This window comes from Canis aureus, chromosome 28 (genome assembly GCF_053574225.1).
Source record: "Canis aureus isolate CA01 chromosome 28, VMU_Caureus_v.1.0, whole genome shotgun sequence".
NCBI classification, from domain to species: domain Eukaryota; kingdom Metazoa; phylum Chordata; class Mammalia; order Carnivora; family Canidae; genus Canis; species Canis aureus.
The window spans coordinates 6,580,693-6,607,643 of record NC_135638.1 but is presented as its reverse complement, the minus strand read 5'-3'; the positions used below and the strand labels follow the sequence as shown (position 1 = coordinate 6,607,643).

The window sequence follows — 26,951 nt, the reverse complement described above, 5'->3', positions numbered from 1 at the left end:
GGCAAATAATTGCTAAGCCTCTAAAAACTGTTGTCTCTTCTCTTGGAACTCCTGGAAAGCAGGAAATATCCTGTGTTTTTCCTTGTGCCTCGTACATTGCTTACCCTCAAATGACACTACGCTAGAATAAAGAAAATCTTAAAACAGAGCCTTGATTCAAAGCTGAAATTAATTAATGTGTCTCAATTCATGAAACACTTTCACATCTGTTATTTCATTCACTCTTCTCATAACCCCTATGAGTAACAACAGCAAATTTCAATAAAAATATGCAATGTGGGTACTAAACTGGAGACTAAACTTGAAACCAAGCACAATGTTATTTGTCTTTATATGTGGTTAAGGCCAGGCACACATTATGCGGACTTAGAGCCCTTGGCCATCCACCCAAAAAAATATAAAGACATTACAAACTCATATTGTGGAACTCAACTCCTAAAACATTTTATTGCCCCAAAGTGTAGTAGAGTACAGACTTGACTCACTATGGCTTTTGCTCCCTTGTATCATGCAGGCTTATAAGTGGTCCTTAAAGACGTGATTTTCATTCTCAGACCTTGCAGTCCTCTCCAAATGTACCCAAAAGTTTCTGGGAACAATGTTTCTCCTATCTGTAATATCAAAAATGGTCCCTTTCTTTGAACTGCACCTTCAGACCACTTCTTTCCATGTTTTCCCAACCATTTATACTCTACAAAATAATAGTGATACATCATTATTTGTCAAGCAACCTCCATGCTTTAGAATGAAAATTACTGAATCTTCTTAAGTATTTCCATTAAATATTTCTACGTTTATACATACATACGTTCGGCTATGACTCCAACCCAAGCCTTAATAACTGAGGTATCTCAGGCACTTAGTTCAGATGTGCCATTTGAGTACTCAGTAGTATACACTAAATATACACAATGCATTTATTCTGCAGAGCCCATCAACTAATAACAAAGAAAATATGAATAAAGATGCAAATTTATGATATTTGGCTCTTTTATATTTGTAGGTCCTAGCTTAATGATAACTCTAGGATATATATCAAAGAATTAATGAACAAGAGTTCTCTAAGGCAATGAACTTGAGTTAGACTACCTGGTTAACCCAGTTCTATTAACCTTCTACTTGTAATACTTGAGGCCAGGAGCTCTACTAGGCTCAGTTTTTCCACTTCTAAACTGGAAATTATTGAGTAAAACACTTACCACCACTCCCCCCCTCCCCCCAATTCCAGTATTCACTTCCAGGAGAAGAGTTCTTTCACTGGAATAACATATCTGGCCTCTTGCTGTACCATCTATTCCCAGTACTGCTTCCTAGAGGAATAAGAGCATCTTGCCTGACTAGTGAGTTTAGGAACATAGTAGCTTATCCTCTTTCTCTTCCTTTTCTCTTTGGGATCTTCCTGCCTTTAGAGAGAAAACACTCACCTTACTTCTACTGTAATACTGCCTACATGTTCTTCTTATGATTAAGTGGGAATAAGATTAGCAAGTACATTTGCCCAATATCTCTAAATCATGTTCTCCAAACTTAATATAAAATAGGATTTTTGGTCTCCATCTCCACTGCTCTTTTGCTTGCTTCTCAGTTGGCCCTGATCTTTGAATAAAGAATATCATTTATTAGGCCCATCATAACTCAACAGGGATAATAGTTACAACATAAGATTATCACATGATACTGTATTTTGTAGACTGTAAAACATTTTTTTTATGTATAAGGAGGCACTACTGCTATTTTAACTCATCTATTTTTTTCACAGCAAATTTTTAAGGAGATTCATTTAGTCACTCAATGGGATGACAGAGCTTTGATTACATCTGCTAGAGGAATAAACATAAATTAATATCGAATTATGCTTGAAATAAAATATCTTCCATCCAGTGTTTTCAGTTGTACCTGGTTTATTTTTAATATTTAATAAAATTTTAATTTTCTAAATAGGTGATAGAAAATACTACTGCACTGGATACAGTCTAGTGTTTAGATAATCGTTGGAATACCGGCTGCAAAGACTTTTTAAAATCTGGTACTTTTCTCATAGCTTTACCTCCGGGAACTATAAGGATCTTCAAATGTGAACTTATAACTTTGAATAGACAAAATCCAGAAATGAGCACACCAGATAATCCTGCCTGCTCTTAACCAAAGAATTGCAACCTCTGACTAGCTACACCCACATCCTTCCACAGCTTAAAGTGATAGTAGGTTAAGTTATTATCACTCTCATTCATTGTTTTAGACTCTGGTGAACAAAACAGACATGGCCCTTGTCTTCACAGAGCTCACATTTGAAACAAGAGCATGGCCACATACTGTACTTGTGTGAGCATAGAACAATGTATGAGGAAGTGGAATCACTGTTGTATATCTAACACTAACTAATGTAACACTGTGTGTGGACTATACTCAAAATAATGTTTTAAGAAAGAGCATGGCTACATAAGTTTTCAAATATTTCACTTTTCAATATTTCACAAGCCAGCCTCAATAGTCATTTTACAAAGCTGATAATTCTCATTTAAACTAAAACTGGCAAGGCCCCAATGCTTCCTTTTGAAAAAAAGGAAACAAATATTTGTTGGATATAATCTTATATACATAATCCTGTTTAACTCTCATAAGACCTTTAAGAAAGGTATTATTATTAATTATTATTATTATTACCATTTAATAGATGAAGAAAAGAAGGCTCATTGAAATTACATGTTACCAAAGAGATCATGCACATTGGTTAATAAAGAAGGAGACTTTTAATTTATAGCCATGGGATTCCATATTTTTTCTGCTAAAATGGATCAGTTAATGTCAATTATATCCCAAGTCAAAATTGTTGTTATAATGAGAAAGATTTTTAAAGGACAAAAATGGTGAATATAGACTTTGTCATCACCTCTGTAGGCAGCAGTGTAGAGTTTATTTATCTCTGTGTTCCTCACATCCTAGACATTCAATAAATGTTGGGTTAAATTGTTAATATGTAAAAGAAAAAAGCAAATTATATTCAATAGATTAGTTCCATAAATTTTAAGTTATTCTTAACAGTAAGCTATTATTAAAGAGATACATTGACATTTTCCAATTACTAGATTGAACTGCTTTAAAAGATATTCTTGCTCACATGTAACTCTTCATATGACAGCATATTGAGCTTTATCAAATCATTCTCATTCCATCTCTCAGAAGTCTAAATACCACTTTGTGAGAGCAGTTGAACAGATTCAGGATGCAGCAATACAATTTTCTTGGTTCAGATCATGTCTCTGCCACTTAATAGCTATGAGACCTCACACAAGTAATTAATATCTCTGTACTTCAGTTTCTACATCTGCAAAATGAGAATGACAACAGCATCTAATACTGTTGTATTAAATGAGTTATTATATGTAAATTGTTTAGAAGAGTGTCTAACTCATAGCAAACATTAAATAAATGTTCTGTTACAGCTATTGTTGTTGTTTTAGAAATACAGTAGCTGATGTCCATATCCACATAAGCCACAAAGAAGATGAGAGATGAGACTGGAAATTATGACCAACCAGAATCTCTTCCTCCAGAGTTCTGGGCTCTGAAACAGCACCAGCACCATAGACAAGTCACTAGAGAAGTCAGACGAGCCAGCTCTCTGAGATGCAGATAGTGAGGACCCTGGCTGGGTAATAACTTCTCTATGAACTTATCAAGGTCCTCTAGACAAAGACCACCAGGAGCACATCTACAGTTCTATAGAGCTGGGTTTATTAACTCAATGCAAGGAGAAGAAATGTATACCATGGGAAACCAATGGAGTATCTCATTAACAGTATGTTAGAAAAAACTTAGTGCAGGATTTGGCCCTGTGTTAGGTTATTTGGGGGAGCATTCAAGGAAACAGAAATCTCTCCCACACTGGATACTGTCTGGAAGGAGGAGTAATTCTTTGATTAAGTATCTTAATAATTCTTATCTGTGAGAGGAATGAAGCTGAGCTAAAGTAATTGGTAAAAAAAAAAAAACAAACACGTAGCAGTCACTCATTATTAGCCAGGAAAGGGGGATGTTTACTCTCTTTTCTGGTTTGGACAATGTTCTTACTTCCGTTTGCTCAGACATGATCATGTTTATCTTGCCCTATAGTCACAAAGCAGTCTTGTGTGAGGTTGATGTTAAACAAAAGTACTTATGCTCAACATGAGAATTTTACAGATTCACTGTGTCTGGCCAGCTCCCTGCTAATAAATAGAGGCTGTCTTTCTCTTTCTCAAACTAGATGAAAATATTTTGCTTAAAGGACAGGACTGACCAGGAAAAGAACTACTGTTATTAGACGTATTAACAGGTTTATAGTTTATAAAGTCCTTTTCTATTCATTGTATAACTTGATAAGCAGGCTAGAGGCCCCCCACATGGCACAACTGTAGGGGTCCAATTCATAACTCATTCCATGTGACTGGCACCTCCCCAATGTGAAGAGTATCTTTTAGAATTGTGCAATCACACTGTCCTATTCGTTCTTACAATTATGAAAACTGAGTCAGGGAAGCTTCTTGAGTTTCTTTATTTCCCAATAAACTAGAGAGTTCTCTCGGGCAACCTCCTCAACTGCTGACATCAATCCTTGATTCAGTCATAGTTTCCATATCCAGACAATTTTTTCAGCCTGCTCTGTTATAACCTAGACTATACTGGTTGCCAAATAAGAAAAGCTCCACCTTCTTTGACAACTTTGTCCTTGCTTTCCCAAAACAGGATGCTGAAAAAGGTTACTGAACTTACAACAAACCACATTCACTTCCTAGAAAAAAAAAAGTGTGTGTTGCCCAAAAAGTTAATACACTACAGTATATGTTGCTTGCAATGTCAGAGTGGCAGATTAAAAGAAATAAAATGAATTTGAATTCTGAATAAATTTTAAAAAGCAGAATATCCTTCTAAATTCAGAGGCTGAAATTTTTAAACGCAAACTGAGTGGCTAATAACATAGGTTTCCACAGTCTTGGAAACCTGCCAAGTAAAATGTCAAAGGAAAATGGGATTTCCCAAAGAAATGGAAACATCCATTAATAGTGAATTTTGCATCCAGCATTGTCTTTTTAAAGCTAGGAAATTCCCTCTTGCTTCTAAATTTCTCTCCTAAAACATTACATAAAGTGAAACCGAAAATGGAATACTCTACCGATACATTAGGCAATTCCCGGAAAGACTATGGGCTCTGATTCAGATTTGTTCAGGAAATTCTATCACGGTAATTCACAAACTCTGACTCTGGGCAATTCATCTAACCTCTTTTTCATTAAGTTACCATGCATACTTCTCTACGACCTGAGAATACCTGGACTTCCCTATCAGAACATTTATCACATTCTATGTTCAGATTTCTATCCCACTTGAAACAAAAAAAAGAAAAGGCACTTAGAAGACAGGGACCGTGTGCATTTTGTTGTCTTTGTACTTCTAGGACCTAGAGTTATGACACATAAAGTATTTGCTAAATGTATTTGTTGCCTGAGGGGAAATGGCCTGGAGATCTGGAGAATTTGGGAAGGTTTACTTTTCTTTCACATAACTTTTCATAACTTTGAATATTCTAATGTGCCAATTTGGTACACATATTTCTTCTTAATTAAAAATAATATTTCCATGAAAAGGAGAAAATGTTTCTACCAATAAATATTTGGAAAAGGAATAGTAGTCACTCAGTAAGTACTGTTTAGTCGACTGTCTGGTTTAAGCATGGGATCAAAGTAGGTGATTTTAAGACAAATTTTCTCTGTCTTTTTCTACGTAGTAAACCATATGTATAATTTGAGGACCAAGTGTAAATTTATCTGGCTATAATTTTCTTTTCCTATTAAAAAGTAATAGAACAGCCAGTTCTATCTTAAATCTAGAACACTGGGGATCCCTGGGTGGCTCAGCGGTTTAGCACCTGCCTTTGGCCCAGGGCGCAATCCTGGAGTCCCGGGATCGAGTCCCACGTCAGGCTCCCGGCATGGACCCTGCTTCTCACTCCTCCTGTGTCTCTGCCTCTCTCTCTCTGTCTATGATAAATAAATAAATAAATCTTATTTTTTTTTTAATAAATAAATCTTAAAAAAAAAAAAATCCAGAACATTCCAGTTTGCAGCTAGATAGATGGAGGAGGACAGTGAGGGAGAAGAACTCTTGGACCTTTTGCCTAGCCTATCAGTCAGCTAATCAGTTTTAAAATACAGTACCACTTTTCCTTCTTTTGCCACCATTCTTTGTACATATGGCTCTATCAGGGCACCTCATAGAACAAGATGGCTGGGGACTGAGGCATGATATATCTACTCCTCAGTCCCTTGTCCAAATGCTATGAAATAGCACCAAAATCTCTAACTCCACCCACTAGTAATTTATACTCATTAGCAAATAACTTTCCCTGCATGGAATAATTCCAAAGGCTTCGGCTGCTGATCATCTTATTCTAAATGACCACAATAAATCCTAAATCCTATAGTCTTTCTAAAGGACTTCTGTTTCTTTAACCACTTAACTCAGATGATGCTGATGTGGAAAGATTTGAGTCAAATTTACATACTAATTGAATGTTTTCTGCCAAATTATGCTTTATATTTTCACTTTTAAGAATTTAGCAAAAATAGGCACCTTGTTGGCTCAGTTGGGTAAGCATCTGCCTTCGGCTCAGGTCATGATCCTGGGGTCCCAGGATCAACCCCTGCATCAGGCTCTGTGCTCAGTCGGGAGTCTGCTTCTTCCTCTGGTCCTCTCCAACTCCCCTTCCCCTCCACCTTATGCTCTCTTTCTCTCTAATAAATAAAACCTTTAAAAAATAAATAACAAAGAGTAAAATAAATTTTTTTAGATTTATTTATTTATTCATGAGAGACAGAGAGAGACAGGCAGAAACATAGGCAGAGGGAGAAGCAAGATCCTCAAGGGGAGCCCAAGGTGGGACTCGATCCCAGGACCCCCAGGATCATGACCTGAGCCAAAGGCAGATGCTCAACAACTGAGCCACCCAGGTGCCCCTAAAATAAAATAAATCTTAACAATATGATTTGTTTCAAAGAGCAAATAAACAATTTTCCCAGGATATAATCTAAAATGTAAAAAAACCCAAAAACATGCTAAAGCTTTAATGTCTAAGTGAAAAATATTTTCTATATACTAATTTTATAGTTAACTAATGAAGAGGGGTCTCTAGTAGTCAGCTCTAGATTCTGAACTTATTTTGTTCTGGTCCACATTTTTGTTGAATTGAAAACATAGAAGAGAATGAATGTAGCATCTACTGAGGGTATGCCTCATATTCACCATTTTATAAGCATTATCTTACTTCATATATATAAAATCTGTTGCAGAAATAATTTCACAAAGGGAGAGAATAAGCCTTAAAGAATTTAAACAGGCTGCCCAATGTTACCAGTTCATAAATAAAGAAGCAGAGAACTGAAGTCAGACATGTATAATCCCAAACATCACATTTCTGGAATAGCCAATACAGCAAAGTACACATTTAAGAGAATAATGGAAGGCTAGAGGAATGGACCTACAAAGAATACAGTAAAACTAAAAAAAAAAAAAAATATATATATATATATATATAGTAAAACTTAAGAATAAAGGAATAAAGTAAATAATTAAACATGAATCTACAAATGCAATATTACTATATACTTATTAGACAACTAAAATTTTAAAAAATAGTGAAAACACTGACTGCTGGTAAGGATTCGAAAAACTGGAATCCCTCCTCTCTCAGAATGTAAAATGGCACAGTTACGTAGAAAATAGTATGGCAGTTTCTTAAAAAAAAAAAACAAAAAAAAAACTCAGAAATAGGGGCAGTCAGGTGGCTCAGTGGGTTGAGTCCAACTCTTGATTTCAGCTCAGGTCATGATCTCAGGATCCTAGGATGGAACCCCACCTTGGGCTCAGCAGAGAGTCTGCTTGGGATTCTCTCTCTCCCCATCCTTCAACCCCTCCACACTGTGCTCTTTCTCTCTCTCTCTTTAAAATAAAAACAAAACAAAAAACCTCATATATAAAAATGTATGTCCACACAAAGACCTGTACATCATTATTGGTAGCAGCTTACTTTATAATAGCTAAAACCTGGAAACAACTAAAATGTTCCTCAACAGGTGAATGGTTAACTCTGGTTTACCAATACCACCGAATACTGTTAAGCAATTAAAAAAAAAAAATCAATTACTGATGATACAAGAAACAACTGGATGGATCTCAAGGGCATTATGGTGATTAACAAAGCCAATTCAAAACATCACATACATATCACTAACATGACATTTGCGAAATGACAAAATTACAGATATGGAAAGCAGATTAGTGGTTACCGGGCTTTGACAACAGAAGTGAGTGGAGCAGGGCGGGGCGGGGGGGGGGGAATCTTTGTGGTGATGAGATAATTCTGTATTTTGACAGAGGTGGTGGTAGACAAATCTAGGCATAGGATAAAATAATTTGGAGCAATATACACACATTGGATGAATGTTAAATTGCTAGTTTTGGTATTAATTATGTAAGATGTAACCACTGGGGGAAACCTGGTGAAGGATACTGGGGCCTCTCTGTATTATCTTTGCAAATCCATATGGATCTATTATTATTTATTATTAGTATCCAAATAAAAAAAGTTTATAAAACTTGCACCTGGGGAATTTATTTTAGTTTCCTGGAGCTGACATACCATGAACTTGGTAGCTCAAACTATAGAAATGTACTTTCTCACATTTCTGGAGGCTAGAAGTCTGAAATCAAGACGTTAACAGAATTGGTTCTTTCTGGGGGCTGAGAGAGAATTTGTTGTATGACTCTCTTCTAGCCTCTGGGAGCCTTGGGCATTCCTTGGCTTGTAGATAGTTTTCTTCCCGCGTTGTCACAATATCTTCATTTTATGTATGCCTGTCTGTGTCACAATTTCCTTATAAGGATACTAGTCACTGGATTAGGCCCCATCCTAATTATCTCATCTTAATTTGAGGCAAAGACCTATTTCCAAATATGGTTAAATTGACAGGTAATGAGGTTTAAGACTCAACATCTTTTTAGGTATACCGCTGAGCCACCAGGGCTGCCCCTTTTTTCTAATTGAAGAAATATTAGAGATTTCAACCTACTACTTAATAAAATAGCACCTGTGGTATAAATAACCTTAATTCTCAGTAAATGGAAAAACAAACCTTACTGTGATTTTACAGAATTTTGAAATGATGAATTCAACATACAAAGGTGATAATTATTTTTTCACCTAATTTGTATAACTATTCCATTTTTTTCTCATTTAGTTGATATAATTCAGTATCAATATTCTTTAAGTTTTCTGTCTTTAGCTAATTAATTCTGAGAATTAAACAATACATATATGACTAAGAATACATTTTTTTAAGATTTTATTTATTTACTAATGAGAGACACAGAGAGAGAGGCAGAGACACAGGGAGAGGGAGAAGCAGGCTCCCTGTGGGGTGCCTGATGCGGGACTCGATCCTGGAACCCTGAGATCATGACCTAAGCTAAAGGCAGAGGCTCAACCACTGGCTCAGCCACCCAAGTGCCCCAGGAATACATTTTTTACACTGTGTAATGGTGAACACTATCATGAAAGCTAAAGGTCTGAGGTTGGGATAAAAAAAAATGAATCAAAAAAAAAAATGAATCAACTATTTAGAAGCTTTGCAATAAAAAGAACATTAGCATTTAAATGAGTTTAGAAGCACTGAACTCCAGTAATCAGCAGGCCAGCATTGTACCATCTATATCAAAAGAAAATGAAAGCAACTGTGTGGACGAACAGCACTCTTACTGTCTGCAGGGAAAAAAAAAAAAAAACAAAAAACTGGTACAACCTCAATGAAGAGCAATTTGACAATATAATATGACCAGATAAATGAGAATTACAAATGGGCATAACTCTTTGGTCCAGCAATTCAGCCTCTAGGAATTACATATGTAGATATATTTGTGCAAGTACAAATGACATATGCAATGATTATTTTTTGCAGCATTATTCGTAATAGAAAATATATGGAAATAATCTAAGTGTCCCCTAACAGGGGACAAATTATAGTATATACATCAGCCATTACAAAGAGAGGATGAGGAAACTTCTTATGCATTCACGTGGAAAGATACCCAAGAGACACTGCAACTGTAAAACAAGCAAGGTGAATAGGGTACAGTGTGAAACCAATTACATAAGATGAGAGACATAATACACATCCATATATGAATTTTATATTTAAACCTATTAACTTTTTATTGGGTATAACAAAATACAGAACAGTACATGTTAAGTGTAACCCCAAAGACTGTTCGTAAAGTGAACACACCCATGTTACTGGCACCTAGAATCTAGGTCCTAGACCAAGAAACAGAACATTACTATCACCCCAGAAGTCTCACCATGCTCCTTCCAGTCACTATCTTTCTCCCTACAAGAGAAGTCAGTATCCCGATTTATAAAAGCACAGTTTCATTTTTGCACTTAACAGACACAGACTCATACAATATACAAGTGTATATTCTTTTGTGTCTGATTTTTTTTCATTTGACGTTATATTTGCGTGATTCATCAATGTTGTTGTGCGTTGTCCAATCTCATTGCTGTTTAGTGTTCCATTGTTCAAATGTGCCACGATTTATTTGCCCAACTCTATAGTTTATGGGTACTTGGACAATTTCCAGTTTGAAGCTATTACAGATAGCACTGCTATGAACAACCGAACATTTGCAAAAACATATGCACATACTTAGAGGAGGAATTGATGTGTCATAGAATTTGCATAGCCACAATTTTTTAACAGAAGCTACTTTACAGTTTGCCAAATTACTTGTAACAACTGACACTCCCACCAGCAGCGTCTGAGTGTTTCCATTGGTGCAAATCCTCACTCACACTTGCTGTGTTCTTTTTAATTTTTAGTTAGTATTTGTGTAGTGGTATCATACTGTGGTTTTTACCTTGTAGTTCCCTGATAACTAACAGTATTGAGCACCTTAACTCCTTCATTTGCTATTTGCTATTTAGATACCCCCTTTTGTGAGGTGTCTAGGTCTTCAGCCCAGTTTTTCATGGGATTATCTGTTTTATCCTTTTTAATGTTGAACTGTGTGCATATATTACTTATTTTTAAGCAATGTAATTAAAATATAAATTTTGTAGATTTCTATGTGCGATGCTCCTGGAGCTCTTCACCTTCTTGGGGATTCATACTATACTACTATGATAGAAGTTCTGAAAACACTTGTCCTTTGCACCAACGCCAACCAGCCTGTCAAAATGTTGTTTCTGTTTCTGTATTTTATCTCTCATAGAAGTAATAATTGCTTTGCATTTAGATTTTTGTAAGTCCTCTCTCCAATTTTTATCACAGATTTCCTTAGGTCTATCAAACATCTATGAATATAATTTCCCAAAATTGCAAGAGTAGATCATCTATGAAATCTATCATTCTAACTGGAGTACTCTCTTGGAGTCGGCCATCTCCATGATCGAATAAAAAAATAAAAAAATTAAAAAATTAAAAAGGATGCTAATTCTGTGAAATGTTGGGGTTACCTTCACATTCTCCTGGTCCTGTTTTCTGGATCCTATGTCTTTCTCTTTCGTGATTTATGCCCATGTTTTCTTGGAGCACATCCTCCAGTAGCTTTCTTTCAAGAAAAAAAAAGTAGATAGAAGGAAAGAAAACATTTGCATCTTTCTATATGTGAAAACATTTTTTATTCTGCCCTTATACTTGATAGTTGGGCTGACTATAGAATTGTTTGGAAGTTACTGTCTTTTAGAATTTGAAGAAATTTCACTTCATTGAGTTTTAGCATAAAAGTGTTATTGTTGAGAAATCTAATCCCCATCGTTTTATCCTTGTTTTTTCCTCCTGAAAACTTGTAGAATCTTCTATGTATTCTCAGGGTTCTGACCTTTTTAATGATGTGCTTCCATATACGTCTTTTTTACATCCACTGTGTGTATTGGGGGCCCTTTCAATAGGGAGACCCCTGTCCTTTGGTCCTGCCAAAACTTCTTGAATTATTGTTTCGATCGTTTCTTCGCTTCCTATTTTTTGTTCTTTTTTTGGAACTCTTAGTTTATTAAGTGACTGGAAAAATGAATGAATGAATGAATGAATGAATGGGAAAAGTTTTCTGAGCACTTTTTGTAGCAAAAAATGTATTAAGCAATAAAGCACAGGGTATCATACTGTATCTTTAATACTAAATATTTTATTGTAAATGACCAAAATTTTAAGACAATGTCTCATTACAACTTCCTAGTATTGTAAAATGTAACATTGCTAGTCTCCTTTCAGGCAGCACAAAAGTACAGGAAACATTTGTTGTCTGCTGACAGAAATCCCCCATCGAAGGCAAGCATTCCTTATTGTTGGGGTCTTAGAATTCATTAAAATGCCCAGGATGCACTTAGTGTTATATCCAATATTTGCACTCACGCGCTACAAAATAATCATCCAAGTAGAAAAGTGTTTGTTCTATGTTTAAAAAAAAAAAAAAAAAAAGGAAAGATGTTTGGTTGTTTTAGGGTGGACATTAAAAATGAGCTGCATTAAAAAAAAAAAAAAAAAGAGCTGCATTCTTCCCAGTTCTCCGGGACTGAGAAGGGAATTTTCGCGGTCTTACCTGGAGCCAGAGGGACTGACTTCCCAAAGCCACTTTTTCCACCTCCATAGAGTTACGGACGAAAGAGAGAAGAAAAAGACAGAGAAAGATAGAAAAGTAGGTCCCTAGGAGAGGAGCACCCGAGCCGAGCCCGGCGCCCAGGTGCGGCGTCCAGGTGGGCAGGAGACCTGAGCCCCCGCCCCGCCCCCTCCCCGCCCCCGCCCCGCCCACTCCCCGCGCAGGCGCACAGGCGGCAGCCGCGCCCCGCCCCCCGCCCCCCGCCCCCCACGGCCTGGGGTCCCGCGCGCTCCGTCCCCGCGGGGAGGCCCCGTTGGCCCTTCGGCCCGCGAGCTGCCGGCTGCGAGGAACCTTCGTCGGGCGGAGGCAGGACGGGACCAGCGGCCCCCGCCCCGCCCCGCCCGCAGGTGTCGCCCCGAGCGTGGGCGGCCCCCCCGTGACGCAGAAGTCCCCCTCCCCCCAGCCCGGGGCCCGCCGTGACGTCACGGGGGCAGCTCGGGGAGGGAGGGGCTCGTGGAGGGAGGGGCGCCGCCTCCACGCGCAGGCGCCGCAGAGGGGCCGGCGGCCCCGGGAAGAGGAGTCCGCTCGCGCTGCGGGACAGCGGCGGCGGCTGGCGTGCGCCGCGCGGGCATGGGCTGCCCGGGCACCTAGTGCCCCACCGCGGGAAGGGCCCGGCCGCCCCGGCTCCGGCTCCGGCTCCGGCTCCGGCTCCGGCTGCCATCGGGCTCCCGCTCCCGCTCCGCCTCCCGTTCCCGTCCGGCTCTCGCTCCGCTCCAGCCCCGGCTCTCGCTCCAGCCCCCTCCCCAGCTCCCGCTCCGCCTCCCCAGCTCCCGCCCCGGCTCCCGCTCCAGCCCCGGCTCCAGCTCCGGCTCCCGCTCCAGCTCCAGCCCCCCTCTCCGGCTCCCACTCCAGCTCCCGCCTCCAACCCTTTCTTGCTCCCCTCCCCAGCTCCAGCTCCAGCTCCAGCTCCAGCCCCCGCCCCCTCCCCAGATCCAACTCCAGCTCCAGCTCCCGCTCCCATCCCCGGCTCCCGCTCCTATCCCCAGCTCCAGCCCCGGCTCCCGGCCCCAGCTCCCGCTGCAGCCTCCGGCTCCCGCTCCCATCCCCAGCTCCAGCCCCGGCTCCGGCCCCCGGCTCCCGCCCCCAGCTCCCGCTGCAGCCTCCGGCCCCAGCTCCCGGCCCCGGCCCCCCGCCCGAGCGCGGCGCCCCCGAGCCTCTCCGGAAGCCTCCGCCGCGGCGGGCACACCCGAGCGGCCGCGCCCGCGACCATGAGCCGGGAGGGCCCCCGCAGCGCCCTGCCCACCATCCCCTGCCGCAAGCTCGCCGACCTGCGCTACCTGAGCCGCGGCGCGTCGGGCACCGTGTCGTCCGCCCGCCACGCGGACTGGCGCGTGCAGGTGGCCGTGAAGCAGCTGCACATCCACAGCCCGCTGCGCGACAGGTAGGGCGCCCCGCGGAGCCCCGGGCGAGCCAGCTCTGCGGCCCCGCCGCCTCCAGGCAGCCCTCCGGGGCTCGGGCCTTGCGCGGGGGCGGGGGCGGGGGGGGGGCACCGGCTTCCCTGGAGATGCTTGCGTCGCCTTCCTCTGCCCGCTCCGCTGCCCTCTGCGTCTCCTCCTCCTTCCCTCCCAGTCCTGGGCTCCCTCCCTCCAGACGCCAAAAGCCGGGGTGCTTCGGTGTGGGGCTGCGGTGGGCTTGGCTTGGTTTGTGGTTTATTACGTAGGGTCCTGAAAGTTTAGGTTCCACGCTCCACTCGCTTCAGTTCCTCTCTCACTGGGTCAGGGAGGCCTGGTCCCCCCAGAGGTCGTGTGGGTATTAGTTTGCGAACAATACGATGAATCGCGTTGTTCCAGGAGTTCTGAACGCCACTCGCATCCTGGAACAATTTCCGTGCACCGGCTAGGTTGTCAGGGAAAGCCAGCAGTTTCTGCTTCCAGAGAAGCATCTCAATCCTATACCATTGCCCTGTGATCCAACCTATTGGTCAGTGGGTCTAGGCATTAGTCTTGCGTGTTTTCCTTCCTGGAGTCATTGGTCTTGCATATTTTCCTTCCACTCCACCAGGCCCTGCATTCAGTCCTTAGTGAGTTAACATCCATGATTGCAACATCCTCTCCCCCCCCCCCCCCCCCCCCCCCCCGTACCTAATATCCCAATTCATCACGCCGGGTGTCCGGGTGTCTGATTGGTCAGGGGCCATTAGGATCCAATGGCAGATAAATTCCTCAGCTTCAGCCCTGTGAATTTATGGGGCTTTCATCAGCCTGTAGCTTTTCTTTGCTTTCTTGCTATCAGGCTGGGATGGGTGAGATCTCACAGTAAATTTGAGACACCTCTAGAAATTGTTCCCACTCTTTATATGATCACAATCCAGGTCTCGTGTTAGATAAGATGTGGTGTCTGTTTCTCCTGGGCCTTGAGTTCTGTGGGGCAAGTGCTGGGCAAAGGTGGGTACATGTACGTAGTCAAGTTTGAAGGGTGGTGATTGGTTAGAAAGGGTGATCGTATTTTAGAATCAGCTATGAAAATCTATGGGTAACTAACCCTGATGGCCCCGTTACGTATTCTACAGCAAATTGATCTGCCCATCTTGGATGCTGCTCCTCAAGAGTTCAGTGTATCCCAGTTGTGTGCTATTTGAAGATCAAAGGAATGAAGAGGGGGTTCCCTTTTCTATTCTTAGCAACAATTTTCATAACCTGAAACTCTTCAGTAAATTGGTAGGGAATTCTGTGGTCAAAGAGGCGGTAAGGACCAGTTAAATCCTTTGGCATTATTGCATCAGGTTCTTTCCCCTACCTGTTACCTAAGATCTTAGCATTCACAGTATTTATGCAATCTGAGCAGTGGACTGAGCTATGCAGTTGACTCACAGGGTGTCCATTTACTCACTTATAAAGTGGGAATAATAGTTGTATGTACTTTGGCTCCGGTGTGGAAAATGTTTGCATTGTTCAGAAAGAGAGAGAAAGGAAGGAAAGAAAAGAAAAGAAAGGGAAAAGAAAAAAAGAAGGAAGGAAGGAAAAGAAAAACAAGTTTATGTGCAGTCATGTGTTCTTATTTTAGTGACTTCTGCCCAATGAGTGGGCCTTCCCCTACCATCTCCTGACTCTTTCTGTGTAGATGAGTCTGATCAGTTGTTCAAACACCCTGTGACTGAAATTTTGATTTGGGTAATTTTGGTGATATGCCTCTAAAAAGCTGTGTCTTACATTTTTTTTTTTTTGTTTTTAGAAATATAAAAACCTGTCTTAGACCTATTTATTTTTGGCTTTTTCTGTTTTGCCTCTCACTCAGTCTTCCCGAAATCTGACTTCAAGAACTTCCCTTGATCCTTTCCTTCCTCCCATCAAGCAGTGGAATGGAAAGAACACAGGCTTTGAGTCCCACAACTGCAATTCAAACCTGATTGCAACCCTGCCATTTAATGTTGGCCTTATAGAGAAGGCCTTTCTAACTAACGTATCTGAGCCTCAGTGCCCTCATTTCAAGGGGTGATAAGGTAACCAGCTTTAGAAGGTTGGTGTTTGGGTGCTAGTGCATATAAAGTGGCTGACGCATAATAGGATCACAATAGAAGGAAGAATGCCTGATACTCTTAATGTGAGAAAGAACAGGTATATAAGTATCACTGAGACTTCGCCAGCATGCTCTCTCTATAGTGTTTTTTTTTTTCCAGTATACCTAGAAATTTTCAAATCCGTTCTCTGTCTCCAGTATGCTGAACAGTAAGATGTAGCTCTTGTTGACTTCCATCTTTTGAGGCAATCACAGAACTCCTTAAATTTAGAGAAGATGAGTTTAATCAAGACAGGTCTCATAAACATATCACTGGTTGCCTCACAGTTGGGGTGTTAAGTGGCTGAAGAAAGGGAGAAGGAAAAAGCTTTTTACTTTAGGACCTCTTGTAACTCTTGAATTTTAAAACGTATAAATATATTATCTATTCAGAGCGTACCCGACTTAAGATTTTTCGCTTTATTTTGCTTTTCGTTTGCTTTTAAAGCAAGCCTCCTGGTCTGGTGTGGAGTGTCTGTTGTTTTCTTATTTCAACAGCCATTCATCCAGAGCTTGAGTGGTTTAAGCACCAACTAATCATCATCGCTTACCCAATAACCTTCTCCTGGAGATGTTTCTATTCTGTTACTGCTGCTACCAACACCTCCATCCATGGTAAAAACCAGTGACATTTCCAATTCCTTTGCTTTTTTTCATTTTTATTTTTATTTTTATTATTATTATGTCTACCTTAGTCACCACACCCTGGGCATTCTGTTGAGCTAGTGTTTTTCTTTCCATTTTCACTGAGACCTTTATAGTTTCAGACTCTCATTCCTTCACATCTCAATTAGTATTGTGACATCCTAACACCGAACTTGCACACTCTGCCCGCTTCTGCTGACCCTACGTCCTTCGCCGAAGCTAATCATCCTAAACGTTTGTCCTGCTCCTGTCATTGCCCTGCTCAAAAACCTGCAATCACAATTTGCTGACTATCAAATAAAGTGTAAACAGCCTCACCTGGCTTTAGGGCTCTGCGATGAGGCTCTAGCCTACTCTATATTCATTTCCCTTCCTTTCATATGTTCTATGATGCATCCTGATTCATATCGAACAATTTACCATTGTTTACACAACCGTCACTGTAACTTCTTTGAATACATCTGGTACATAGTTATTGGATATCTATGGGTGCCAGGCCCTGTTTCAGGTCCTGGAGACACATGAACAAAAAAGAAAGGCAGAGTCCTCCCTTCTTGGAGGCCACATCCATCTTGGCTGCCCTTTTACCAATGTTTGATATTCTAAAGACTGTCAACTCCCCTAGCCCAAGGTTTACGCTTTTTCTGAGTTCCCCATAGTTCTCTGTTTATTCATTTGCTTGCTTGCTTGCTTGCTTGCTTGCTTGTTTTTTTGTTTGTTTGTTTGTTTTTACTTTATTGCGGGATAATTGACAGATGTAATCATGTATGTTAGAAGTGGACAACATGATGATTTGATATACACTGTGGCATGATTACCAAGATCATGACAATTAACACATCCAAGGAAGACCTACAAATGGCCAGTAGGTATATATGAAAAGGTGTTCGGCATCACTAATTATCAGGGAAATGCAAATCAAAACCGCAATAGGTATTTTTCTTAAAAGGTTTCTTGGCAGCTTGAAGACACAGACTGTTTATATTCTCCATAATGTTGAGCATAGTTCTGTATTCATAATAAATGTTCAATATTTATTTGTTTTATGAATGAATGAGCAAATGAACCTGGGATCCAGAGTTACCCCAGGGATCTGTTATAAGCACTTACCTGTTCTAAGTGTGCTTTTCCTGAGTTCCCCTGTATAATTTCTAAGCATTTTTGACCCTTATGCAACTATTATAATCTAGTCATTTAAATCTACAACATTTAAATGTATTATTTAAATATTTTAGAAAAAATGTATGTGGTATGCAGCCATGAAATTCAATATAATACTCTAATCAAATACAATATTCTAGTACAACGTAAGCTTTAATTCAAACAGCAACCATCCTAATATAGATGGACTTTATAGTTACTCAAATATTGTGTCTTTTCCGTTTCGTAGGAGAGTACAATAATGATAACCTGTGTATAGCACCTTTTTCTGTCACTGGCTCAGAGACGTTAGTATGGTCTCTAAACAGACCTATGGAATGTATAGGACAAGAATCACCCCTACTTTAAATACAAAGAAACAAAGGGACAGAGAAGTTATATGATTTACAGGAGGTCAATTAGTGAGGAAAAAAATCTAGTCTTAATGTTATTGGTATGATTATTGTGTATTTTTCATTACTTTGGAATAATTATGCATTTTCTTTCTTTAGTGAAAGAAATGATGTTTTAAGAGAAGCTGAAATTTTACACAAAGCTAGATTTAGTTACATTCTTCCAATTTTGGGAATTTGCAATGAGCCTGAATTTTTGGGAATAGTTACGGAATACATGCCAAATGGATCATTAAATGAACTCCTACACAGGGTAAGTATTGTGCATTTCCAGAAGCTATGATTCTATTTTTGTAGCTATCTAGTGTTTTGGTTTTACAGATGACCAGATTGTTTGGAGAGATATAGATGAGTCAAAATAAGAATAATGGAAAACAATGACAGTGGTAAAGTTACACAGTTTATGGCTTCTTTTGTGTTGTTAAAAATACCATAGAGTCAGGCCTCACATTCTGCAAGACTGAAGCTATTTTGCTTAAATAGCTTAAACTTCATCCTGAAGTTTAAACTGAATTCCAGTAACCACATGTATAGTTACAGAGGTAGGAGAGGAAGAGAGAAAAGATAAACTCTGCACACGATATAATCATCTGTTAGTTAAGCCAGGTTTTATGTTAAAAACAATTTAGGATTCAAATTAAATGTTAATAATACCATTCCATAAAGTTCTGATCAGGCCAAGTAAATCTGACTCTGACTACCAAATACATCGGTACTCAATGGCATGAGCCATTTACCTTCTTGTCAAGGTACCAGTTACTCTGGCTTTGATTGCGAATCCCGTCAGTAAGCTAACTGGAGGGGTGGGGCCTCATTCTTACCAGTAAGAAAATTTGTAGATCCTTATTCTCAAACTATGTATTTGTTTGATCTTATTAATATTACCTGCAGCCTGCAGTTTAAGAAATCATTTTTTAAATTTACTTGGTCTATTTTGTGTGGGTTTAGATAAAACTTGGTATCATAATCCGTAAAATCCTATTAGTAGATGCTCCTAAATTCTGATACTTCACAATGTTCTGTAAGCAAACAAGGGAGAGTGGGCACCACTGTCAGCCACTCATGGAATGACTTCCTCTTTATTTCTGAGTACATCACTTCCTATTAATGACGAGACCATTTGAGACGAGCACTATTGTCCATGTATAAGATTTGTATAACTATCACAGCAACCAAGATACAAATATCACTTAGCACAATTTCCTTTTTTTAAAAAAATGAATATAAGCATAAATTCGCATATTTCCTTCCCATACCCCAATACCCATTAGATACTCTGATATCCAAAATTGGAGCCCACTAGAAACTATAGAGCCTGCTTCAGGGGACTACCAACTCCCAGAAGGAATCATAGCATATAGAGTGAGCGTTCTACTACTGTCTCTATGATCAAAAGCCTCCCTGTGATACTGTACTGCACAGAGGCTCGTTACTCCTTTGAACTACATAATTTTCAGAAGAAAATTACCTTTGTACAAACTAAAAGATTCAGTTACTCACTGCGATGGAGGTCTGTGTATAGCAGAGGAAGTAATGTATTACGTTTCTTTTGGTTTCCTGTGTTGTATTATTAAAGTGGGATGTATCTCGAAGTCCTCTCCCCAACCCTAAGAAGAGTGCTGGGAAAAAAAAAAAAAATCAAAATACAAATGTAAACACCAGGTTAATCAGTAAACCATAAGCTTACCCATTCACAGAAAAGATTCTCAAGAACAGATTCGAGCTTTCAGTAAAAGCATACTTTTTCATGTCATTTAGAATATAGCCAATAGCTTGGTGCCTAATAGTTTAATGTCACATCTCCTCAAATTATCTAATTTTTCTGAGTATGTTCATTCTTCTGGGAAGATACATAACTTTTATGTTCAGAAGTTCAGGTGAACATCACGTGTAAGTACCGGGAAATACAAATCATTATATTTTAAATATCTCTGTATTACATACACTTAGAAATAAAGGTAGTCTTTTGTCTCGTTCACAAAAGCAAAACTCCCGAAGGCTAAGTGTTCAAGCTAGGATGCAAAAATTATATGATAAGAAGTAGGAGATATTCATGTTTAGTAAATATAATATGGTCATAATTTTAATTGATTTGATTTAATCATTGGACTGTTATAACTAAAGTATGATATCAATGGGAAAAGTAACACAAATTTTGCATTAATGGTTTGGTATATACTAGAAACAAACTTTGTGTATGTTTGTGTATGTACATATAGGTTACTTGATAAAAACCATAGAATGAGAGATAGGTGTGAGTATAGGTATATGTGGGAAAAAAAATTGAAAACTGTGTTAAATAAAAAAAGAAGAGCCAATAGCATGTGATTATATAGCCAACACAAACTAAAAGGAAATATCAGTACTATAAAGTCATCATTATTTTTTCTAAAAGATAACATGGATGTTAAATAATGTCAAATTGATACCATGATACTATGTAATAAAAATAAACCTGTCTTGATCTCTGTTTATACTGTATTTCCACGTGGAATATTTGATTTTCTAAATTGAAATGTAATGAATATGGTCACTTATTTTTAGTTTTGTTTATTTTCATGTATATGAAGAAAACAGAATATCCTGATGTTGCTTGGCCACTGAGATTTCGTATCCTGCATGAAATTGCACTAGGGGTAAACTATCTGCACAATATGAATCCTCCTCTACTTCATCATGACTTGAAGACTCAAAATATCTTATTGGATAATGAATTCCATGTTAAGGTAATTACTTAAAAAAAAAAAAAGTTTATCTGCATCCTTGAGATGAATAGTTTTAAAGACTTCTTAGAGTTTTTTTCTCTACCTAGCCAATTTAATCTCTCTCCCTTTTCCGTAGCCTGTAATTCTTTTTTTCGGTGTCCCTTCTTCCAGCTGCAGTGGTTTAGTTATTCCTAGACTCCAGAGGCACATAGAATCATGGTACAAATTACAAATTCATTTTGTCCTTCACTGAAATTATCAAGTGAACCTTTTTTTTTTTTTTAATTTTGCAATTACAGATTCACAGGAAGTTGCAGTGATAATACAGAGATCCAGTCAACCCTTCACTTAGTTTCTGCCAGTGGTTACATCACACCTAATTATAGTACCATTTCACGTCCAGAATTTTGACATTGGTACAATGCATGTATGTAGTTTCTGTGTTACTTAATCACGTGTGTGACCATCACAGCAATCAAAATACAGCACTATTCCATCACCACAAATATATCAGTCATGCTGCCCCTTTATGTTCACACTCATCTCCTCCCTTCCAATATCCCTAACCACTGACAAAACCACTAATCTGTTCTCCATCCCTATGATATTGTCATTTTGAAAATGCTGCATGAATGAAATCATACAGTATGTGATAGTTTGAGACCAGCTTTGTTTCTTAGCATAATATCTTTGAGATCCATCTAAATTGTTGGCTTATGTCAATAATGGGTTCTTTTTTATTGGTAGTATTCATGGTATGTGTATACCAAAGTTGTTTTAACTATTCGCCTACTGCAAGATATTTGTATTGTTTACAATCTTTGGAAGTTAAAACTATGAACAATCCTGTGCAACTTTTTGAGTGAACGTAAGTTTTCATTCCTCTAGATAAGTGTCCACGAACTGCAATTGCTGGATAAGGGTTTGTTTAGTTTTTTAGAAAACTACTATTTTCTCTAGAATATTTATAGTTTAGTTTATTATTATAGTTTATTTTATTTATAGAATAATAGTTTATACATCCTACCAGCAGGGTATGATAGACCTAGGTTTTCCCATATCCTCACCAGCATTTGGTATTGTCACAGTTTTTTATTTTAGCACTGTAAATAGTAGATATATAGTGATAGCTTATCATAGTCTTAATTCCATTTTCCTTATGGCTAATGATGTTGAACATTTTCTCATTTGCTATCTATATATCCTTTTCAGTGAAATGTTTCTCCGTGTCTTAAGCCTGTTTTCTAGTTGGATCCTTTAGATTTTTACTATTGTGTTTAGAGAGTTCTTTATTCTTTAGATTTTTTTTAGATATGAACTCTTCATCAGATATGTAGTTCGCAAATATTTTCTCCCAGTTGGTAGTTTGTTCTTTTCATCCTTTTAAGAGGGTCTTTCACAAAGGGAAATTTTCATTTTGATGAAGTCTAATATATTCGGGTTTTTTTTCCTTTATGATACTTTTCTGCTGTCATATCTAAGTGTAGCCTTCATCAAGCCATAAATATTGAAGATTTTCTTCTATGTTATCTTCTAAAAGTTTAGAGTTTTATGTTTTACACTTAAATCTAGGATCTACCTTTTTTTTTTTTTTTTTAAGGTTTTGTTTATTTACTCATGAGAGACACAGAGAGAGAAGCAGAGACATAGGCAGGGAGAGGAACAGGGTCCCTCCACAGAGTCTGATGCAGGACTCTGTGGAGGGACCCAGGACCCGGGGATCACGACCTGAGCCAAAGGCAGACAGTCAAACCACTGAGCCACCCAGGTGCCCCTAGGAACTACTTTGAATGAACTTTTGTATAAAGCATAAGATTTAGGTGCCTTAAAGGCACCAGATCCAATAGTGATTTCATAGTTTACCCTATATCTAACTGATGACAGCAAATAAAAAGTAGTTGCTAAGTAACTAATGCTAAATGTAACTCACTTTATTTTTATATTATTTTGGTATACTTATAATAATATATATATTAACTGAAGATTACTGTAATATCAAAAGGCATTCAAAGAAAAAAATCACAAGGAAGTTGGAACAATAGAAAAATTGGTACAAAAAATGTGAGAAAAGTTAAATAAAAAAAAAAGAAGCCTCTGCTAAAGGCACTTCCTCTTCCTAGAATAAAATGGGAGGGGAAAGGAAAAAAAGCAAACTGCCACCTCGGTATTACAAAAAAAAAGAAGAAGGAAGGAAGGAAAGAAAGAAAGAAAAGAAAGAAAGAAAGAAAAAAGAAAAGAAACTACTCTATTAATTACATCGGCAATAAAAACCACACAAATAGAAATGCCTTCATGGTCAGCAAGTCCCTGAATCCTCACTATAGTCCCTTGTCTCCCAAGGGAGTTATCCTATGACCGGGGAGTCTTAATATCCATACTTATATGATTGCAACATTTTCTTATATGATCAATCAAAACCTCTTCCCCTTGTTTCCATCCATGGGTCCTAGTTCTATTCTTTGTGATGAACTGAGTAAGTCCAATTCTACTTCCATATCACAGCCCTCTCAATGTTCAAAGACGGCTGTAATACCCCTGCCCCTCACATACACTTGTGTTTTGCTCTTTTCTGAACATCCATAGTTCTTTGAACCAGTTTCCTTAATATGTGGATTTTAATTGCAGGTGCTATCCAGATCCTTCTGTGTTTAAATCTCCATTAAATTTTTATCCTCACAACAGAACAAAATCTCCTGATGTGACCCGATGAATGTAGAGTTAAATGGATGTGTCATTTCCCTGGTCCCTAAACACTTTGCTTAATACTTCATGATTCATTGGCTTTTTTTTTTTTTGGGGGGGGGGTGGGCGGGTGGTTATCACAACATTTAAATTGGGCTCAGCATCAAGAAGCCCTGAGAAGCTCTTTTGTTCAGATAGTGTTGCTTAAGCCACATCTCCCAATCATGTACTTTGCCAGAATACTTTCTGGACATTATCTTGTTAGATATGAGTAATCACTTCAGCCTCTTAAGATCTTTTTCAGTATTATTTCTGTAGCCCAAGGGCTTCAACTTTGTCTTCCTGCTTTGTGTCCTCCTCAGATTTAATTAGCTGGTTTTTGTATCTTTAAGCCATGTTTAAATATTAACTAGTACAGAACTCAGATCAGAGCCACTCAACATGGTGCTCAGAACCTCCCTCCAGGTCAATATCAATCCTTAACCAGCCCTTTTGGAGAATAATCATTAATTTTGTTTCAAATACTTCTAAGAGAGCTGTTAATAGAGCCCATATTTTTCCATTTTGTCCTTAAGAGAAGACCTTGCTTGACTACCTTCCCACATGTCCTCCTGGCTTCTCCCCCCACCTTCTTCAGAGTGACAACTCCCTGATGACCCAACCAATTCCTCTGTGTCTTTGTACCTTGATTTATGTTTCTTCATATTATTTTTCACCATCTGTCATAATATTTTTATTAATGTGTTTATTGACCGTCTCCCCCAATTAGACTATAAACCCCATGAAGATTGAAATTTAGTCTATTAACCGCCACCTGCTCAGTACGTGCCATATTGAAGCATTAACTAAGTACCTGTTGAATAAACAAATAAATGAATTCCAGATCTTCTGTATATACCAGATAAGCCCGCTAACTTAATAGTCAAGCATGTTATATAAAATGACAAAGTGTTTTATAATATGCAAACCGTTTAAACATTTACTCTTTGACGGTGCTACTGCCGTCAAAACAGGAAATGAAATTGGTCATAATTTTATTCAGTAAATATTTATGGAGCAGCGGTAGTGTGCAAGGCATTGTGCCAAGCACACGAGACCTTACGTTGATCACTGATCTGATGTGATTTGTTTTTCATGAATTCCTGCTGATACACCTTTTATTAAATTTTCTAAAATTTTAAAGCAGAGATTAAGAATAGTCTCTTATCAGTAAGTAGATTTGCAAAGCCAATATTATATTTTTCCTTTTTAAAAGTCAGAATAGCATTTACTTTTCTCATATTCTGTAGTACCTCCATTCTGTCTCACAAAGAGCGCTAATAGCACCGTAGAGGTACTTGCAAGTATTCTTGATAACCTGAAATATGTATAAAATAACCTGAGATTTGCACTTTTTAAAGCCTTTCAATGTCCTTGGACTTTACTTTCTTCATCTCAGTCTGGAAACTATATTTAATAGAGAAAACAAAAGCAAAGTAATAAATAGGGAATGATTCCTACTTTCTTCTTTTCACTGATCAGCAGGATGTCCTTGGTCTTTCTTTAATATGAATAGAATTTAGAATAGTTTGACTTTGTTTAGTTTTTATAATTTTTATTACTCTCAGTACGTACAGAACTGTGAACTTTGTAATACTATTCCTATAAATTAGCGGCATTCTTTTACATGCAATTTACGTGTCTCTACTTGTTACTTTATAAATGTCCCTTTAAAAGTCAAAGTTCATCACTGACTCATGGAAAAGTAGCAGTTACTTAATCTACCCATCTTCTTCTTTAAATGAATTGCAAAATATCTTTAAAAATATTAATGAAGTTATGGGCAGCCCAGGTGGCTCAGCGGTTTAGCGGCTGCCTTCAGCTCAGGACCTGATCCTGGAGACTCTGGATCTAGTCCCACGTCAGGCTCCCTGCATGGAGCCTGCTTCTCCCTCTGCCTGGGTCTCTGCCTCTCTCTCTTTCTGTCTCTCTCATGAAAAAATAAATAAAATCTTTAAAAAAATAAATAAATAAATAAAAATACTTAATGAAATTAAATGGAAATTGACACCTTGCTATCATTTTCTGAAGTAAGTTTTCTCACTGGAATGTTGACCAGAAACGTTATCTGAAAGAAAAATATTTACTCCTGATTAAGGTCAACTGATACTTTTCTGCTTTAAAAAGAATACATTGTTTGATTATCTGCCAGGTGTCCATTAGTGTACCTTAGATACAAATGAACCAGTGATAGACTTCTTTGAAATGAAAATATTTATATATGCCATATTTGGTTTCTCTGCTCTTCTGTTGGTCCTAAGTGGAAACCAGAATACTTAAGGGTTATTCTTCATAACTTCTTACTGATAATAACTTTATAGTGTTGTAGATGTGGATAGTGTATGTAAATAAAAATAGCTATTCTAATAGGGTGCTAGGATTGTGGATGATTTTTATGAGTAGTGTGTTTTAATTTCCTCTAATCTTTAAAATCATCTTTTTATTTAAAAAGAAAGCCTTTAGCTTCAAAACGCATGTTAAGATCTTGTGTAGGTAGAATGGGTAAGTTCTTATTCTCTGTCGTCATGGCTGAAGGATAAATTTATCAAGACCTTAAGAAATCTTAGAACTCTTATTCCTTCCCTCACATTATTCATTTTTTTCCTTCTGTTTGAAGATCCAAATTTAATGAGTCATGCCTTTCATAATAATATTCATAATGATATTTGTAATAAAGGGGGAAAAGTGGAGTTCTACATGAAAGCCAAACTAAGTCAGCTCATAGAGAGAGAATTCTGATTAAGGTTTTTAGGTCAGGTTTGAAAACAAAGATGAAAATCTTGGGTGAAGGAGCACATAAGGAAGCAAGCTCAGGAATACAGTTTCCACAACGCTTTGTTCAAGCCAACATTTAGCCCAGGAATTTGCAAATTATGGTTCAGGTATAAGGTGAGACCACATCTCAGATTTTTTTTTTAGCATTTTTTCACTTGCGGCATAAAAATAAACTCTACTTATCATAGTAATGCATATTATTCTAGCAACTGTAGTGCTGATTTTGATTTTAGAGGGTAGGTGGGAAGAACAGATTAAATTGAGTAAGAGCAACCTATATACAAAACATTAATAATGTTAACACATGAGGATCACTTATTATGTGATACTACTATTCTGAGTGCTTTGCTTAGAACAAGTTGTTTAATTTTCT

General features: G+C 38.5%; 1 protein-coding gene and 1 long non-coding RNA gene across 5 annotated transcripts in view; one reads left to right on the top strand and one right to left on the bottom strand.

Annotated features, from left to right (window-relative positions):
* Positions 1-14,128, bottom strand: part of LOC144300357 (uncharacterized) — a 216,601-nt gene extending 202,473 nt beyond the window's left edge. The window contains exons 1-2 of one of the 3 annotated variants that reach the window (XR_013366931.1): positions 13,962-14,128; positions 12,628-12,669 (exon numbers count right to left, since the gene is read on the bottom strand). This is a non-coding gene — a long non-coding RNA (uncharacterized LOC144300357). Of the gene's footprint in view, positions 1-11,545; positions 11,641-12,627; positions 12,805-13,961 lie in introns of those variants that run through there. The other 2 variants (XR_013366928.1, XR_013366929.1) reach the window with 2 other exon arrangements.
* RIPK2 (receptor interacting serine/threonine kinase 2) overlaps positions 13,267-26,951 on the top strand; it is a 29,131-nt gene continuing 15,446 nt past the window's right edge. Inside the window, exons 1-4 of one of the 2 annotated variants that reach the window (XM_077876320.1) lie at positions 13,926-14,065; positions 16,678-16,794; positions 18,477-18,630; positions 20,948-21,103. In XM_077876320.1, the coding sequence (XP_077732446.1) occupies positions 16,751-16,794; positions 18,477-18,630; positions 20,948-21,103 (354 nt within the window). In that variant the 5' untranslated portion in view covers positions 13,926-14,065; positions 16,678-16,750. Of the gene's footprint in view, positions 14,066-16,677; positions 16,795-18,476; positions 18,631-20,947; positions 21,104-26,951 lie in introns of both variants that reach the window. The other variant, XM_077876319.1, reaches the window with a different exon arrangement.